This window comes from Meleagris gallopavo, chromosome 2 (genome assembly GCF_905368555.1).
Source record: "Meleagris gallopavo chromosome 2, MGAL_WU_HG_1.1, whole genome shotgun sequence".
Lineage (NCBI taxonomy): Eukaryota > Metazoa > Chordata > Aves > Galliformes > Phasianidae > Meleagris > Meleagris gallopavo.
In genome coordinates, this window is record NC_139405.1 from 46,222,566 (window position 1) to 46,240,281 (window position 17,716).

The window sequence follows — 17,716 nt, forward strand, 5'->3', positions numbered from 1 at the left end:
TCCTGTTAAAATTGGCTTTAGTTGGATATGACTTTCTGTCATGTTGACATAAGAGACTTCTGTAAGGACAGCAGTTACCAGAATTATGATGAATGGTAGCAGCAATTAGGTAGTTATTCAAGTTTCTCATTAATTACTTTGAAGTGATCTATGATTTGTGTGCTGAATGAATATAGGATAATAGTTCTAATAACCATAATTTCAATTCAAACATTATGATCATAATGCAGCATGAGAAAATATTCTTCTTTTGTATATGTTCTGGGGAAATCTGTTTACCTCATAATAATTCATAGAATGTTTGGAAATTTACACTGATACTATTAATCTTGCAGCAAGTAAAAGCCAGATTATTCGAAGCGTTGGAAAGAAGGATTCAGAAAGTGGATTTAAAAGAAGAGGTCATGTTTCAGCTCCAAAGGATACCAAAAGTTCTCTCAAGAGTGGAATTTCCCAAGAACGTCTATCTGTGTTAGAAGAAGAATCTTTCCCCTTGGAAAACTTTGAAAATAATCAGGGAAATCCACAACAAGTAAGAGATTTTAAATTACCAGAACCTGGGGAGAGTTGGAGAGTGTGTGTATGAGGAAAACATAAAGGGGTATTGATAATTTTTTCAATTCAGATGAAGATCTGATAACTGGAGGAAAGAACAGAGTATCCAAAATTAAGATTGTTGGCGAATGAGGCTATGGAGAAATGATAACATATCTACATGAATAATCAACTAACAAGAGCTCATTTTTATTTTCAAATCAAGGTAGACATATTCAGTCTTTAGACAGTCTTCACTTGCAAAGTTCAGTGCAAGTATACTGTGACTTGCAGCTAAGGGCCAAAAACTACCATTGACAACTTAAATTTCTGATGCTTTAGTCTGAGTTCTCTTTGAAACGTAGTGTAAGAGAAAGGCAATTTTAGTAGTTTTACTAGAAATGTAACTGTTGCCAGCCAGCTGAATGCTTTGTTAACACATGCATTTGGCTACTCCAGCCCTTAGATTTCCTTAGAGGTGTTTGTCAGAATCACGCATTTCTCTTGACTTCATAAGGTATTATTTGTTTATCTTAGAAAATAGTGTTTTGTTTCTCAAGCATTGTTTGTTTCTCTGTCTCCAGGTGTTTTTGTGTGTTTTTTTTCTTCCTGATTATTAGGTTCAACTGCAACATTATATTAAAAATAAAGAAAAAAAGAAAAAAAAGACAATTTCTGAAGTTGTTCCTTTGACTTAAATCTGGTTTTAAAATTTGAAATCAATTTTTAAAAGAAGTATTGGTATAATTTCCTTTTCAGTGTAGAAAATGTTAAAATAATCCATTGACCCTGTCACCTCTACTTCAACTCAAGACACTGAGTGCTGATATTAGTGTTCAAAGCTCTGTAGTAGGACTTAAAATGAAAGACAGAATTCTTTGTCTTAGCACATGGCATACATAGGAAAGTTACATGGAAGTCTTTAAAGAATGTAGCTCCTTATTATACAGCCCAGTTTAATTTCAGTTGATAAACACATGAGTAATTGTTTAATTTCACAGGAATTAAAATAAAATCTGTGGAATTAACACTAATTTTTTAAGCTTCTTGTGAATACTGTTATGTACAAGCTTGTAAACTAATCATGTGTTTCATTTGCTGAGTTCAACAGTTGCCACTTTACTAACCTACAGGACTTTTAAATACTTACTGTAATGGTTATGTCCTCAGCATGTTCACATATCACATTTTCTTTCACAGCCTCACAGGTATATCATACAGGCACTGGTGTTATATAATAGTTGGCCACTCACTGAGAGCCAGATTCTGTTTGTCCAGTCACTGAAAGAAACTGAGAAAACTGAACACAAAGGTATGTCACCTTCAGTATGTACTTGGATGCTTTACGTTACTTGTTTTTAAATTTGTTATATTGCTAAAAAACAATTTTTAGGTTTTTTAAAAAAAGTATTTTTTAGAAATATAACATATTTCTAACAAATAAATATAAATGTAAATGTTTTCAAATATAAATATTTGAAAACCAAGACCATACAGCATTTCTTTTATTTGCTACCTGAGTAAAATAATTAAGCAATAATGCTTTTTGCTCTGTGGCTCATAGAACTAGGGCTTGGTTATGTACTTCCATACCTTCAATTCACAAGAGATACAGAAATAAAAGGATACACTGCAAAACGTACCTAAACTTCTTAGAACAGTTGCCAAAGTACTTCTGCTTCTACAGTCTAAGAGACCAATGAAATGTAAATATAAAGGCACAATGTTCTGACAAACTATAACTGAGTAGAAGATTTTTTACTGAACCATGCCCGATGATAATTTAAGAAAACACATGAACATTAAAAAAGGATTAAAAAAAGGCCTCTTTCCACATCTGTGTTACTTCTGTAGTACTGGGAGATGAATTTAGGCTGGAGGCAAGAAAGTGCTCCATACAAATTAGGAAGTGGACAGAGGAATCTTAAGTAAATATTGTGTATTTGCTTCTCCTTCTACCAATGTCATCACACATTTTAGACTTTCAACACTGTAGAAGAAATTACATCAGGCTAGATCTATGGAGTGAGGTGAGGCTGCAGGAGCTCCACGTCCCCAGGTCCAACCAGTAGTGAGGCAGATGGTGCACTCCCAGCAGGCATGCGCAGGTGGAACATACATACATGCTATGTACAGACATACATACATGCTGGCCACAGCAATCACAGACAGGCACTCCAAGCACTGATGTGAACATAGACAGCACCAATGGGCTCATCCTGCCATCCATGTGCTAACTGCACCAGTTTGCGTGTGAAATTCTACTAAATGGACTAAATGAAGATCTGTTATTTTCATATTACTCTTGTTTAGTTGAGAAATGTTTTGAAATGAAGATCTATTGTACTTGCTTCTAAGTCACAGCAAATTTCTCAAGGCATTTAGAATACATATTCCACTATAATACATTGTCTTGCAAACTCATGCATTCAATTTCAATTTAGATAGTACTAGACTTACTATTTGTCACTACAGCTAACAGAACATCAGTTTCATAACATGCAGAGAGATATAGCCCCAAAAATGTGGATTGATATCTGACTTTTTGGTATGGAAAGAGGCATCTGCATGAGTTGCAAGTGTAATAGATTGCATTCTATTACGGGTATAATAATATTCAAGGAGCTGTGCCTCACAGACATATGTACAGGCAGCTTTTTCAGTTGTTGTTTCACCCTCTTTTAGGTTGTTGCATTGTTCACATAATCACACCCTATTACACTGTTGTTCTTCTGACTTGGCTGCAGCTTGCACATAGCATACTAGCCATGCTTTTGGTGTGTACCCTTTCATACAACCACCACAATGGTCTGTAAAGCTGCAGGTCAAAAGAGGTCATTTGATTACTGAATTAATTTGCTAGTTCTCAGCTGTTGATGCTGGAGCACGTCAGTAGCATGAGTACTCTAATGTTTGCTTCCCGGTAGCAGTACTGCTATTCATAGCGTCCCTTTTCCATTTTAACTGGTACTTTGGCCCATTTACAGTCAACTAGATTCAAGTCACAGTCAGTGATAAAGAGAAATTTCCTAGTAGGATGTTTTTGAAGTTGTGATTTCTATGTCCTGCTATAATTGCTGCTTTTCAAAGTAAACAAAACTCATTTCACAGTTCAGGTTAACTGAATATTTATGTTTAAACAAGAATACAATCTGACTGTATTCACATGGAATAAAAACTAGAGTGTTCAGGCCGCTAAGAGAGTTTATAAAGAACATATCTCAACACTTTCTGTACTTACTGATTAGTACTTACTTTATGTACTCCCTATCAGCAGCAATATTATCTGGAGCACTTACTATACAGGTTGGTATTTTGGAGTAAACAACATTTAATCTCTGAATATTCTGCTGACTGTGAACCAGTTTTCAAATTATAGTGATCAGAATACTGAGATTTACCATTGACGGCTGTCAGCATCACTTGTCAACCACAATTTGTACTATAGCAGTGTTGATGCTTATCCAAAACAACGTCCACTCAGTGTGATTTTTAAGAAAACTGCAGTGAGACAAGTGGAAAATTCCTGGAGCAAATCTCAAATTTCAGGCACTAATATTTCATGTAAGGCAATAGTGCCATCTGGAGTTAGCTTTGTGTTAAAGCTGATTTATTGTGTCAAAAACATATTTCTGCTTTCTGTTATCCTTTACCAGTCTTTTAAGGTAGTCTCCATTTAGAAGACTCATATTACTCACTGGTATTACAAGTAATTATTAAAAAAAAAATGGTAGAAATTAAGTTATCCAATAATAGTTTTGTATTTTTTCTTTATTGATGTTTATCCTTTTCTTTCTTCATAATCCCTTAATATTGCTGTTTGACAGTATTTGTAAGAAGAACTGTTTGCAGTGTTATTTCATGACTAATATTTAATCACAATTTTTGTATATGATATCTCATAAAATGTTTTATTAATAACACTTTGCGTAAACAAAACATTAAAAAGGCATTAACCAAGAAATGGGCAAGATAGCTCATTTTATCCCTGCTGATTCATCATCATCCCATGTTATTTATTTAATAACTTCTCAATGTATGGAAGTCTAGAACAGCAAAATTTTAAAATTCAGAGTTAAAAAATCTTTATAGAAGCCAAAGTTTGTAGTATCTCTTTACACTAATAATCTTTGTCTCTTAATATGTTATGACAATGTGAAATTAAATGGAAAGCTTTTTATATAATGGTATTATAATTTCAGATAATGCCATCAGTATTTATTTTATATTTGCATTTCTTCTGGAGATGTTCTATTATTTTCAGTACTTGTAGAGACTGCTTTAATTTTTGCTTTCATTCTTTATTGTATGTTTTGGTTGCACTGAATGAATTTAAACATAGCTCTTTGGTATACCATTGTACCTTACATAAGTAGCATAAGGAGGTAAGAATGTAATGTATACATAAACACATGTATATTGAATGATATGATATACATATAAATCGTATGTATTTGTGCATGTAGGTAGTATAAGTGTATTATTAGTATGCTTGTATATCTTTCAAACTTACCATTTTATATTTCCATATAACCCTGACATTGAATATCTGATCCAAATCTCATTAAAGCCAGTGGAATCTCTTCAGCAGACTTTTGATCAAATCAACCAGCACAGTGATCTTTCCTCAGTGGAAAGAGGTTAGAAACACAGCATTAAGTGAAAGATACTTCATTATTATTGTCAGACTCATTTCCTCTTTTTTTCCAAGAGAAATTGCCTGTTTGATTGCATTGATCAAATCCCACTTTTCAGCATTTGTTTTAATGTTCCAAGCAGCGTAAAGATGAAGTGAAATAGAGATTTCAGACTCTGATCTTTGATCTGTACTCTTGTGAATCCAGTCCAGCTTGTTTCACTTGCTGTGTTCCCATGCTATTAAAGCTTTTTGCTATTGCAGGCTTTACTTATTCTTTTTTATTTTTATAACAAGAACACAGTATGAAAAAAAACTTGTTAACAGTTCTTACCATCTAAGACAGTGAAGAATGAAAATGATATGTTAGTTCTCAGCTATTCAATTCGACAAAGATCATACATATCATATACACAGCATATGCATGTGCTGATGAAGTAATTAATCTAAAAATTTCTCTGATTGATCCGAGAATGATCATTTTGATTTTCCCAGGTATGCACTGAGGTTTTTTTTGCCTTAATTTCCTTACATTTTTGGATTTTTTTTCATGTGTGTGTTCTGCTCTTCAGTCTTTTAGGCTTACAGGGACATGAGGCAATGAGAACATTGACTTTGCTTACTTTGAGCTTCTCACCTTTATGACAGAGACTGTGTAAGAGAACTAAGAATCAGATTGCTAGCTACAGAATATCATTCTCCTCTTTGAGCTAATTTATGCACAGAACAGTAGGGCAGTTATTGATATGCATGAACCACGATAAACCAATAATTAAGTCCTGGGTAAAATGCTGTTAAGGACAAGTAAAGCTGTTGTAATAAGTCTACTTCTATAAGCCTGCTTTCAAAAGCTTTATTGCCTCCAGATTCTTTCTTGCTCCAGCAATTAATATTGGTTGTACTTAACAGTGTCAACTAATTACATAAGACTTTTCTTTGTCTTTCCTGTGGCTGTTTTGTGCTGTTATGTTCCATCCTGGATATTACATGGGTTAATACACTTATGGATGACAATGCTGTCTTCTAATTCATCATGCATCATATCTATGTGTGAACAGCACTTGGGGAAAAGCATGAGGAGCACAATTTTCTCCTAAAGCTCAATCATTTTGAAGGACAAAGGTCTGCAAGTATTCCAAAATCAACCAAAAAATCGAAAGATAAAGCAACTGAGAAGACAGAAAGGGAGAAGTCCAATAAAGAAAAAGGATCACTTATGTCTCTTGTATTTCAACCTGAATTTCAGGTGAGAACAAATCTAAAAACTTGGATTTGTTGAATGTGAAATTATTGTACTAAGTGTAAAAGCTTCTGCAGATCTGCAGATTAGAATTACTAGCACTTTTAGTGTATTCCCTGTGTTTCTCTATGCCCTGCTTCATCACCTTCATGTTCTGCACCTGAGAATGACTGAATGACACATGCAAAAGACCTGTATCCTGCATTAGAGATGTGCTCATTTCTCTGCATGTGTGTGTTTTGCAATTTCTTTGCAGAACACACACATGAACACTGAGTATTTCTTTTGGATGTTTATTTTCTGTCTCTAATGAAGGTTTGTTAAATTCCATTAATTTGCCATATTTATGTCCAATTGGAGTCAATTGTACTGGTTTTCACAGAATCATCAGAGAAATAAAATAGGTCTTTCCAATTGTCATTATTTTGTGGATATATAATGGCATAAAAATTGATATTTACTTGCCTACTTGCAAATTCATCATTTTGTGGTAGGATGATCTGATTGTGCTGCGGTTGACCAGCTTTTAAAGGAGTAATTGACTTTATGAATTGCAAAGAGATTAATGGAAGGCAAAGAAATTTACAGGTCCTCATGGTTGTTTTTTATTTTTCCTGCTTCATGGGAAGTAATTCAAGAGGAGGGCATTTCCATAGATTTTTTTTCATGAAGAAATCTCCACTGTATTGTTTTGTTGACTAAGTTGTTGAATAGCAAGCTTCTCTGTGATTCACATCCACACCTAATTATACAGACTTCAGGACAGTGCCTTAACCCTTCTTGCAGAGCAGTCAGAGTGGCTGCATTTGAGAAAGCTGGTCATGTAAGTGTCATGCAACTTCAGGCTGTGTCAGATTTCTGCCTTCAGCTCCAGTGATGGGCTATGCTACAGGTGCTGGGATGATAGCTTGCACGAGTTCTTCAGTCTGTCACTAAAACAGGAGCAAATTTCAAGAAGATACTGCCTGCATATTAGGAAGATGCCTGTTTTTAGTCTCAAATCAAAGCTGAGCAATTCATCTCTTCTTCTAAACCTTGGGCTTCAAGCTTCTAGAGATACTATACTTTACAAAAGCATGAGAAGCACAATATTTCATTCAATGGCTGGGCAGCAGGACAGTCTCCTACCCTTTGAGTACTACTTGCATCCTATGATTCTGGAGAAACCACACATCAAAGTAATTTATAGAATTTGGGAAGTGAATGGAAAGAACCTGATGTTAGAGAAGACAGAACAAGATGTATCTCTACATAAAAATTCTGGTTAAAAATAATAACACTTCTGGTAAGAAAAAAGAAAAGCAATTGTAAGTAAGGAAAGGGAAGTTAAAAAAAAAAAAAAGCTTCACAGAGAGATAACTGCATAAATAAAATTGCTGCAAATACTCTTATTCAGACTGTTGAGAAGAGCTTGGAGTGTAGAGCATGCTGTATAGGGTATGGGTGGGGGGGAAAAGAAGTATACAAAAGACCTTGAAGTTTGGAATATTACAAAGTAATTTTCCTTTCCTCTCCTTTGGCAGTCAGTTTTTGTCTAGCAATGCATGTCAAATCTATTGATGTATAATGTCTGACAGTTACGAAAATTACCAGAGTACAAAGCTTCATCTTAAATAGTGGTCATAGGTAAATACCAATAAATACCAATAATCATGTCCATGGTACTTCTACTTTCAGCAAGATGCTATAAACAAACCATACTGGACTTTACGTCTTGTTAGTGAGCAGAGGGAGATGGAAATTCTGGAGGTGAAGAGAGACACACAGCGAGCAGATGAGATCAAAGCCATGAAGCAAGCATGGGAGTCTGCAGAGCCAGGAAGAGCTGTCAAGGTAATCAGAGTGCAATCTGTGTGATAACATGTCTTCACAAGTTGCAGGAGCTGTTGTGATCACATAGCAGTTTTCACAACAGAGAAATGAGTTCATATGACTCCTCTCTTCATCATTTTGTGGATGACAGGGAATTGTACACAGCCTGAATAATCAAAAGTGCTGATGTGCATGACTTGTGGGCAGGAATCCACACTGTCTACTTTAGATTTCTTGAGATCACTGAAGACTTTAAGGTTCTATTTACTGAACAGAAAAAAATGTTTCTCTTTACAACACCTACTGCCTCTACACAACTGCAAAGCTGTCACTTGTGGCAAGCTGAACATAATGAGAATATAATAAGAAATACGCTTTTTTAAATGTGACAGAAAGATAAACTGGCACCTGGTCACATCATCAATCTAATTGTCTCCTACATGCAGAATTCCCAAATTCATTCCAAGTTGCAGGTACCTGTGAGCCAGTATACACTGCTCTGTATGAATTCACTGTTTTAGAGAAGCAATACTAGTTCAAATGTGTCAAATGCAAGTTGGCTCCTTTGGCACAACATGTGAAAGGTATCTAGCTCTCAGAAGTGAAACCTCAGTCATGGATCTTCCCTAGTTGTGCTTGCAAATTTTCTCATTTCTTTTCAGCATATCCAAAGTTCATAAAATGTTCCAGCATACATTCTGATCTAAGAAGAGATGCATTACTCTGTAGATTTGGTTGGCTGTGCTGAGACTGAAAATCTTCAGCTTCCTGAAGATGAGCTGGAAATGTCTCCCCTTTGATGTGCACAGTCTCTCCAGAATAGTGGTTCTATCACCACTGCCTTTTATTTACTCTGAAAATCAACTTAATTACAGCTAAAGGTTTCCATTTTAGTAGCCTCTTAGGTCTATAATACTATTCCAAAGTAGTTGCTAAGCAAATTTTGGCAACTTCATGTAATACAATGAAAAAAGGTTTACCTTGAGGGTCTGCTGTTCTAAGTAGCTTCCCTTCTCTGTTTCTCCTGATCACTTGTCTCCTGCATCACACACCTGATTACCCTGGGAATTGGTTCCCTGGTTCCAGGGTGATGTTTGGCTCCTCTGCCCATTCTGACAATCTGAGCCCTTAGGAGAAAGCCCAGTGAGCCCAAATCACCATCTGAAAGGACAAGCAGAGTAGTGATGTCTGTATTTAAGCATCAGAAGCAATTGAGCCTGAAAGGGTTTGCATCCATAGCTTCCATTCCTCAGGAGGAAGTCCAAGTCATCAGGTTACAGGAGCTCCTAGGAGGAAGTGCTAGCTCCCTAAGGAGATGCAGTGAGAGGAGTTCTGAACCTCTATTCAGCTATGAGGGAACAGACCCTACTTTCAGAGTTTTATTTTTTAAAATCCAAACATTATTTTAAACTACTGAGAGATAAAGAGTTTTCCAGTAGTTCATAGTGATCTTTAATGTATGTATTCCAAGGCCTCTTCTAATGGGAACCCTAGCATCCTTTCTAATTCCTGCCCCAGGCAGAGTTGTATAGTACATTTTGGTGTTAGGTTTGTTACTGACAGCATCGTTTTATCATTTGGTATACTTACTATCTATAGTTGGTATGCACTGAGAAGACTCAAACCCTTCCAAGTGTTGCCTGCTTTTCATTTTACTCAGCTATCATTTCACCAAGGTTTATTTACAGGTTTTTATTCATATACTCAGGACACAATTTAAATTAGACAAACTTTAAATACCAGTGACGATTTACTTCTTCTCTACACAGCACATTAAAACTAAACAAATAATCATTCCAGAATGTTACTGGAAAAATTAGATGGTTAATGTTGACAGGTCATAATTTCAGAAAAAAAATCTACTGCAATGATGACTTGAATATGACTGACACAAAGCACAGTCCTCTTGTGTTTATCTTCTTTTTTTTTTTTTCTATCTGTTGTCTCACTAATGCTATTCATGTTGTTGAAAGTGATGTTTCCATAGATCATAGAATCATAGATCCAACCAGTGAAGTGTACTCACTAGCAATAATAAAGTAGCATCATATCTCAACATGTGCAGGGTTCAAAGATTTACTGTCCCATTGATCACTTATAGATTCCTACTTCAGAAAATGGTTTGGGATTAAAGTATTCAAATAAAAATTTGATCTGTAGGCTTTTCAGGAACGCATGCAATTTATTAATAAGTATGTTGCAAGAGATTCTGAGGAGCCCATAGCTGGGATGGACACTGCCAGTTTATCATCCAAATCAGAAGAAAGAGGTAAGGGCATAACTTTCTGCATGTCATCTTCCTTCTGAACATTATAATTTTAAAATATAAAGGGATATTAATCACTTAAAAATAATTTAAAAAAAAAGTCCATGAGATAGGATTACCTACTATGAGGTCTCAAATGCACTGTATACATATCACAACCAGTGTTTTAATGTGAAATTAAATATAATTTAAAGCATTCTGCATAAACCATTTAGTTCTTTAACAAAGATGTTTGCATTAAATAATGTTAGTAAATGGAGAGAGCAGCCTCAATAATGGAGTCCAAATCCACAATCGCATGCTTAGTCTCTGCCTTCTTTATGCCCTCTGTTTTAGTTGCTGCATTGCTCCAGTCTGACACAGATACAGCCTCATAGCCCTCGTAGGCTGCTAAGTTACCCTTAAGCCAAGTTTAGACAGTCCTTTCACACTGGAATTCCAACCCTAAATTAAGCTGACATTTCTGGAAGTTCAGTGGGAAATACTCCTTCAATTTCAAATTTGGAAGCAGTGGTCATTAGTATAGAATATCTTTTTAAATGATTTGTAAATGTTTCAATTGATTACTACAATTAATAGAGTAATGAGAGTTTTCATGGTACAATCTACTGCAGACATCATTAAATCTCACCAAATTTCACAGGCTTTTCTGATATGGCCAAGTGAACTGGAAGACAAAAGTGCTGGAACAATCACAGCACAGCTCAGTGGCATGCTTAGTATCAAATGTGTCACTGTGTTTTGAGAAGTCTACATTAAAACATAAATCAGTTACCATCCATGTGGTTAAATCATCCTAAGACAGAAGACTGACGATTTTAAATTTTTTTGGAGATTGGCATTTCCCAAACAAAACATATGCCCAAAAGAGAATATAGCTTTTTTGAATTGTAGACAGGAGTGATCCAATTTTTATAGATTTTTTGTTATTGTGTTGTTTATAAAATAATGTGATTCCATGCTGATTAAAATTTATTCTTTAGGCATTTAAAATTGATAATTCTGTCTTACCCTCTCATGTGTTGTGTTGATTTATCTAAAGTACAACTTTATCTAAACTACAAGCTTCACTCTAGCATATGTAATTGGTTTTTTTTTCAGCATCTTTGATTCTGTTATAAGTGTTAGAAGTAAAAAACATGTCCAATCCATGTTCTCATTTAGTAAGATATTTTGCTGAGCGAAAAGAGAAAAATGACTGCGTTACAATTTAGATGGATCATCCTGGCATAACTGAGTAACCAATTGAATCTGTTTTGTTGTAGGTTCTTTTTCTCTTACTGTGGAAAAGACAGCGTCACAAACAGCAACTGACTCAAGTTTACCAATGGAGCAAAAAAAGTGGGAGCCTATAGATCTTAGTCCTTACATGAGGTACCCTGTATCAAGGAAAAATTAATGCCTGTGAGATACCAAATTGAAAGACTGACTAAGGGTTTCAATATAGAGAAATTAGTAAATGGGATATATTTATAAACAATTGTATCTTCATATTTGAATACAATGTAATAGATGTGAATTTAGACTTTGTCCTTCACATGTCATTGACATAAGCAGCAGTGCTGTCACATTCTTGTTAATGTCTTTTGTGAAAATCCGGTCTGTGTTTTGTTTGTCCTTTATGCTGTATACAAAGAATCATATAGTAGTGAGCGTAGATGGCATCCTGATCATTTTCCGCTTTGATTTACCTGACATAGGTTTTTTAAAATCTCTGCTTTCCTACATCCTGTTATAATTTATGCCCCTTCTTTAAGGTTACACACATTAAAGGAGTTGTTTTGCTGTATTGAAAATGTGACACATAATCCTTAAGGAAATGCATATGCAGCCAAATATGTTTATTTCAGTGGTTATCTTGAAAGAAGTGCATATGAAGTTTGTCATTATATGACGGTATATTCTAATAAGATATTTAACAAATGAAATTTAGTTAATAACTGAAAAAATATATTCCTTATTCAAAATAAATACTTTCCTTATTACATGTGTCAGGATGAACCTATCTACCTCATAAGCATATGTTTGCTGTGCTGCAGACAGAACCCAGTTCATGCTTAAGTCCATCTGTATTCAGTGTGGCAGTTATGCAACTCACTCATTCTTAAAAGACTTAGAATGTGCTGAAAAATTCCTCAAGTTCAATTTTTAATTTAAAGGGACAGTGGAGTTATATTGAAATTAATAACACTAAAAGATCAGAAAATATGGCAAAATATCTTCTACAGGCTCGAGTTTTGGAAGCATTTAATTTGTCTTCAGCTTCTCCACTGTAATACAAGTCATTAGAGTCAAATTACTACAATATATTATCCATATATATCCGTCCTTAACTGCCATTATGCCTGTGGAAAAAAAATACATTTGTCTCAGCGCTATATTATAATATCTAAAACTTCCTGAACTAAGATATTTCTTGCAAATTAAAAATAAGTGTCACATGTATGAGTTTTTCATACGCTCAAAGATAAGCATGATTTTACCAGTATTTTAAAGTAGACATTCAAGTATAAGAAGACCTGGCCTCAGCAATGTACTTCCTCATCAGTGTTATGTACAAGATGAGGAAAAGTGATCCCTTAATCATATTGAACTGTACAATGGCTACTTTGCTTGATATAAGCCAAATATATGCATATAGGTACTAAGCAAAATATAAACCATATGAAACTGTACTTGAAATGAGACAAATATCTTTCTATTTCCTTCAGAAAAACAACGTCTGAATCCATGCTAAGAAATGAATCTATAATTCAACAGCAAGAGAAATGCAAAGTGGAAAAAATTAACCATTTTAGGCAACTTCGAGAACTGGCTTTGGAACAAAGAGAAATGGATCAACATGCTAGAGCTTTGTTGAAGCAAAATTTACTTGAAATGTATGAGAATCTACAGGTGGGTTTTCCAGATTACATTCCAGTTCCTGTAATATCCACCACTATCATGAATATCTTGATCAACAATTCTTAAACATTTGTATCTGGTATCAATAATTAGAATCAATATACAAGCTTTAAATCTTACTTGAACAATGGTTAAAACTAAAGCTTCTAAGAGAAAAATATATATTAATATACTGTACAATGTTCTAAATATTTGTAGTATGTTCTTGTTATAGTTCCTTGCAAATGTGTAATTTTAAAACTGTCACCGTAATAGTATTGTTTAAAGTGAGAATAAATTGTTTTATGTATATGACCAGTGCTCTCTTTTGGCTGGTGGTGATGGTTGTTGTTTGGTTGGTTTTTGTTATGAAATTGTGAGGCTTGGAAAAGTAAAAAACAAACAAACAAACAAACAAACAAAAAAGATAATTATGTAAGAGAGTGAGTTTCTCCTTGTATGCCCTATAGCAAAGTTGGAGAATAGAGCCTTCCTGGAATATGCATGGTAACAACAGACATGATACTCTGGTATCATTAGTGAAGAGTCCATTTTTAAGAGTAACTTGATCAGTGCATTGTACATGGTACAAACATCCGAACAAAATTGGCTTAACCTTAGATTGTTGACAGGAGCAAAATGTTTTGTCACACAGAGGTGATGCAATAACTACTAAAATTGTCTAGTAACTCTTTAGAACTCATAAAATTGTAAACAGTAAAAATAATTTTGGATTTAACCAACTTCTTAATAGAAATAACTTGAAAACATCTGAACAAACACCCCATTTCATTTGTAATACTTAACTACAAGCCTGAAAGGAGCCATAGTCCCTTACCAGTGATTGACTGATCCCTAATCCTTGATATAACGTGTCCAAGTTTTCAGATGTTGCTGTAATTTTGGATACCTAACATATGTTATTGGCAAATATTTCTAAAGTAATTCCTCAGCTCTTTCTAGAAAACACATTTACAATCTTTCACAGTAGTAATTTAAAATGAGAGTTACTTGTGAATATGCATACTGTGCTGATTAGTACTTTTACAGTTTTTTCACCTGTAGACTGCAGAAAGTTATGTTAAATGTCTTCAGGTATCCCCATTTCCCAGGATGGAAACATTAAAAAGAAACTGTGTGTCCAAGTCTCACTTGGCCTAAGTCTCATTGAAGGTCAGTGTGATTTAGGCTCCTTGAGTCTCTTGAAAATGAGATGCGATCTCCTAAACCATTTGAGTATTTCTGAAAATTATTTTTCAAGGAAATTGCTTAAGACAACAAAACGAGTCAGTGACTGATTCTATACTTGATCCAAATGGGTAACTAGTCTGTTGCCCTATCCCCCTTGCCCATAATTATTTTATTCAGCCAGCAATTCAAAAAGACTGACACATAGCTATGTCTCCATGAGAGATCAATAAAACTGCATGACCAGATCCAAGGGACAGGAGATATGCCTTACCTGTACTTATATTGTCAGACGGTGAAATACAACCTCAGTGATGCAGTTGCTTGTGATGAAACAGAGCTTCATGCGTTAGAATGAGGATGTTGCTTTTTGTTTCTGCCTACCTAGGCATCCTTAGATGAAAAGCGAGGCAGAGTTCACAGCATTCGGGAAGCATACAGAAGCAAGCTGTTAAAGGCTGAACTCAGAAAACGTGAAGAGCTGGCAGCTCGTGAAGCAATGCTGCAAACAGAGCAAGAGAAGAAAAGCCAAGATGCACGCCAAAAAAAGCAAGGAAAAGGTTTAGGGAAAAGAAAGCAGTAGGAAGTGCTACAGAATTTAACTTAACTGTTTGGGAAATAAAATTCATATGCCAAGATTAAAAAGACTAATTGCTATTTTCCAGTGTTTGTGACAAGTGTATCACATTATATGTCTCTGCTTGGCTCTACCAAAAAAAAATGATCTAGTATTCTTCTAACACAGTATTCAATATTTTGTTTTTCATAAGTGGTACTCATTGCTATTAACTTTTGTACATTTTACTGGAAATAAAATTTTGCAACAAATATCTGTACTGCATTCCATTTTCTCCCAAAATCATGCTCTTATCCTGCTTTTTTTCCAGCCAATCCAGTCAAAAACAAGCCGGAGTTGTTGCAGTGAATGTAACATATCCGTTTTTTAAGTCATTAGTTAACTAGTAGCATACCACATATCTCATATGCAGTCATTGGAAGGCTTCCCAAAGCCTGTTTAATAGACACAAACTACCCCTGTACCACAGTATTTGTTCTCTTTCACATCTGGCGTCATTCTGATAAGTGATTTTGAATCTCACGGTAACTCTCTGTAGTGCAAACTCATGACACAATCATTCAAGGCTTCTCAAATGCTTCCTAAAATCCTGTTACTCTCTTTCCTAAGCTTTATTTTTCCCTACAGTGTCTTCGCAAGAAGTGATTGCTCAGCTGAAACTTAAGTGTTTCTTAAAAGCAGAACCTATATTTGAATGAAGTGGCAATCACAGGCTTTCTGCATGAAGGATAAAATACTTCTGCTCAGAATTCTTAAACTTTTTAGTACAATAGCTGGCACTCCATAGTCAGAGAAAATGATTAAAGCTCTTACAACACTGAAAACTCTTCCAGACGGCGCTTTTATAAATGGATTAAAGAACTCTCTGTCTTTGTATTCACATGCAGAAGCCTACATGTTGTATACATACAATATGTCCATTCCGTTATCTAGGCAACATTGGAGACTGTGAGTCACCTATTTAACACGAATCACAAGAAATGTTACCCTTCGTGTCCTGGCCACTGATACCGGGTAGTCATCACATTTGAAACTAGTCTTTCTTCTGAATCGTAATGACACACCAGAGGCTCAGCTTCACTTGGTCTTGCTCACCTCCGTTTTATTAGAACCTCACTGCTTGACTTGAACTTGACTCGAACTTGACTCATTTCTCTATCAGTCTGTGATGTCTGTTCTTTGTATACTGCCACACCTACACACCTGCTGTGATGCTTCTTCCTTCATTTGGCCTCCTCCCTCCTGTAAAACATAAACTAAACTCACTGGATTGTTTTTGTGTTCGCAAATAAGGGACTGAAACCAGAGTCCTAAAACTGCACTGATTATTTTTATTTCAAAGAGCAGGAGCTAGGTTTTGCTTTGACCCATAGAGGCTGCAAATAAAAAGCCTGTCAGTCTTGTGCTATAATTGCTCTGACTTTGTCCTCTCTATTTTGGAATATGGGCTATACTGCTTCGTAATATTCCAACTTGTTTCCATGGCAATAGCACGTGTTGGTTGTCTTCTTATGTGAATCTCTAATGAGCTTCTGTAGAGGAAGATCAAGCTGAAGTTCTGTTCTTGATGTCACTGCAAGTGCTATAATGACATTCTGTTGTAAAAATCAGTCCAATTCCAGAAGCCAGCATAATTGACATCTAAATGTCAAAAAATGCAGCTAATAATCTACATGATCACAACAGTTATAAACTGACTTGAACTCAGACACAGTGTACTCAGATCTATATTAACAAATCTAGCAGTTCTGCCGTTATGCACAATTCTAAGCTTCATAATTTCCTTATTTTAAAGAATAATGTGGCAGTCAGAATCTGCTGTGTCTCTGTTGGCTTACTTGTCTATTCAATGATATGGGTATGATGATTAAATGGTCACACCATTTAATTGCATGTACTATGGAGCATGCAGTGTTTTAAGAAAAGCACAGTTCTGGTTTTATTAAATCCCTGTGAATATTCCAGAAAAACAAACAAAAACCAAACAACAAAAATAAACAAACAAACAAACAAAAACAAACAAGCCAACAACAAAATAACCACATATTTTGTAGTGGAGCCAGGAAGACTTTCGGCCTTGTTCAGATTGTGCCAAAGAGTTCATATACATTGGACCCAGAAACAGGCAATGAATGGCATTTCTAAAAGCTCAGTTTTACATCAACACAACAGCTTACATCGTGCACTACACTGCAGGCTGTGTCGGTGGGTAGATGAGAACAAAAATTACAATAAAACATGCCTGTATTTCAAAGAAACTCTCTGGAATAATACAAGAAGCCATCGTGTTTAGCACTTTACTGTAAGGAAGACAAGTAAAAATATCAGATGTGTATAAAATGAGGTTTTTTTGGCCTCTCATTTTTAGTCTAAGTTGCCCTAAAGTCAAACTGTGCTTACACAGGGATAAAGCACTTTTGTCCTTTTACCCTCTGCAGTAAGACTGCTTTTAAGTACCACAGTTTTGTGAAATTTAATCAGCACTTATATCAAAGGAACTTGCTGCCTGTATTCAGTACAGCAGTTCAAATTCAACTTTTACAGATGGTACTCATATTTCTATATGTCATATTTCATCAA

The 17,716-nt window shown here is 35.2% G+C and overlaps 1 protein-coding gene across 2 annotated transcripts in view; it reads left to right on the plus strand.

The window, feature by feature from the left end:
- The window catches only part of ADGB (androglobin), a 73,392-nt gene extending 58,005 nt beyond the window's left edge, over positions 1–15,387 (plus strand). The window contains exons 28-35 of one of the 2 annotated variants that reach the window (XM_010707152.3): positions 336–532; positions 1,735–1,846; positions 6,229–6,416; positions 8,088–8,243; positions 10,383–10,491; positions 11,754–11,862; positions 13,200–13,383; positions 14,948–15,387. In XM_010707152.3, the coding sequence (XP_010705454.2) occupies positions 336–532; positions 1,735–1,846; positions 6,229–6,416; positions 8,088–8,243; positions 10,383–10,491; positions 11,754–11,862; positions 13,200–13,383; positions 14,948–15,142 (1,250 nt within the window). In that variant the 3' untranslated portion in view covers positions 15,143–15,387. Of the gene's footprint in view, positions 1–335; positions 533–1,734; positions 1,847–6,228; positions 6,417–8,087; positions 8,244–10,382; positions 10,492–11,753; positions 11,893–13,199; positions 13,384–14,947 lie in introns of those variants that run through there. The other variant, XM_085216995.1, reaches the window with a different exon arrangement.
- The last annotated feature ends 2,329 nt before the right edge of the window (positions 15,388–17,716 follow it).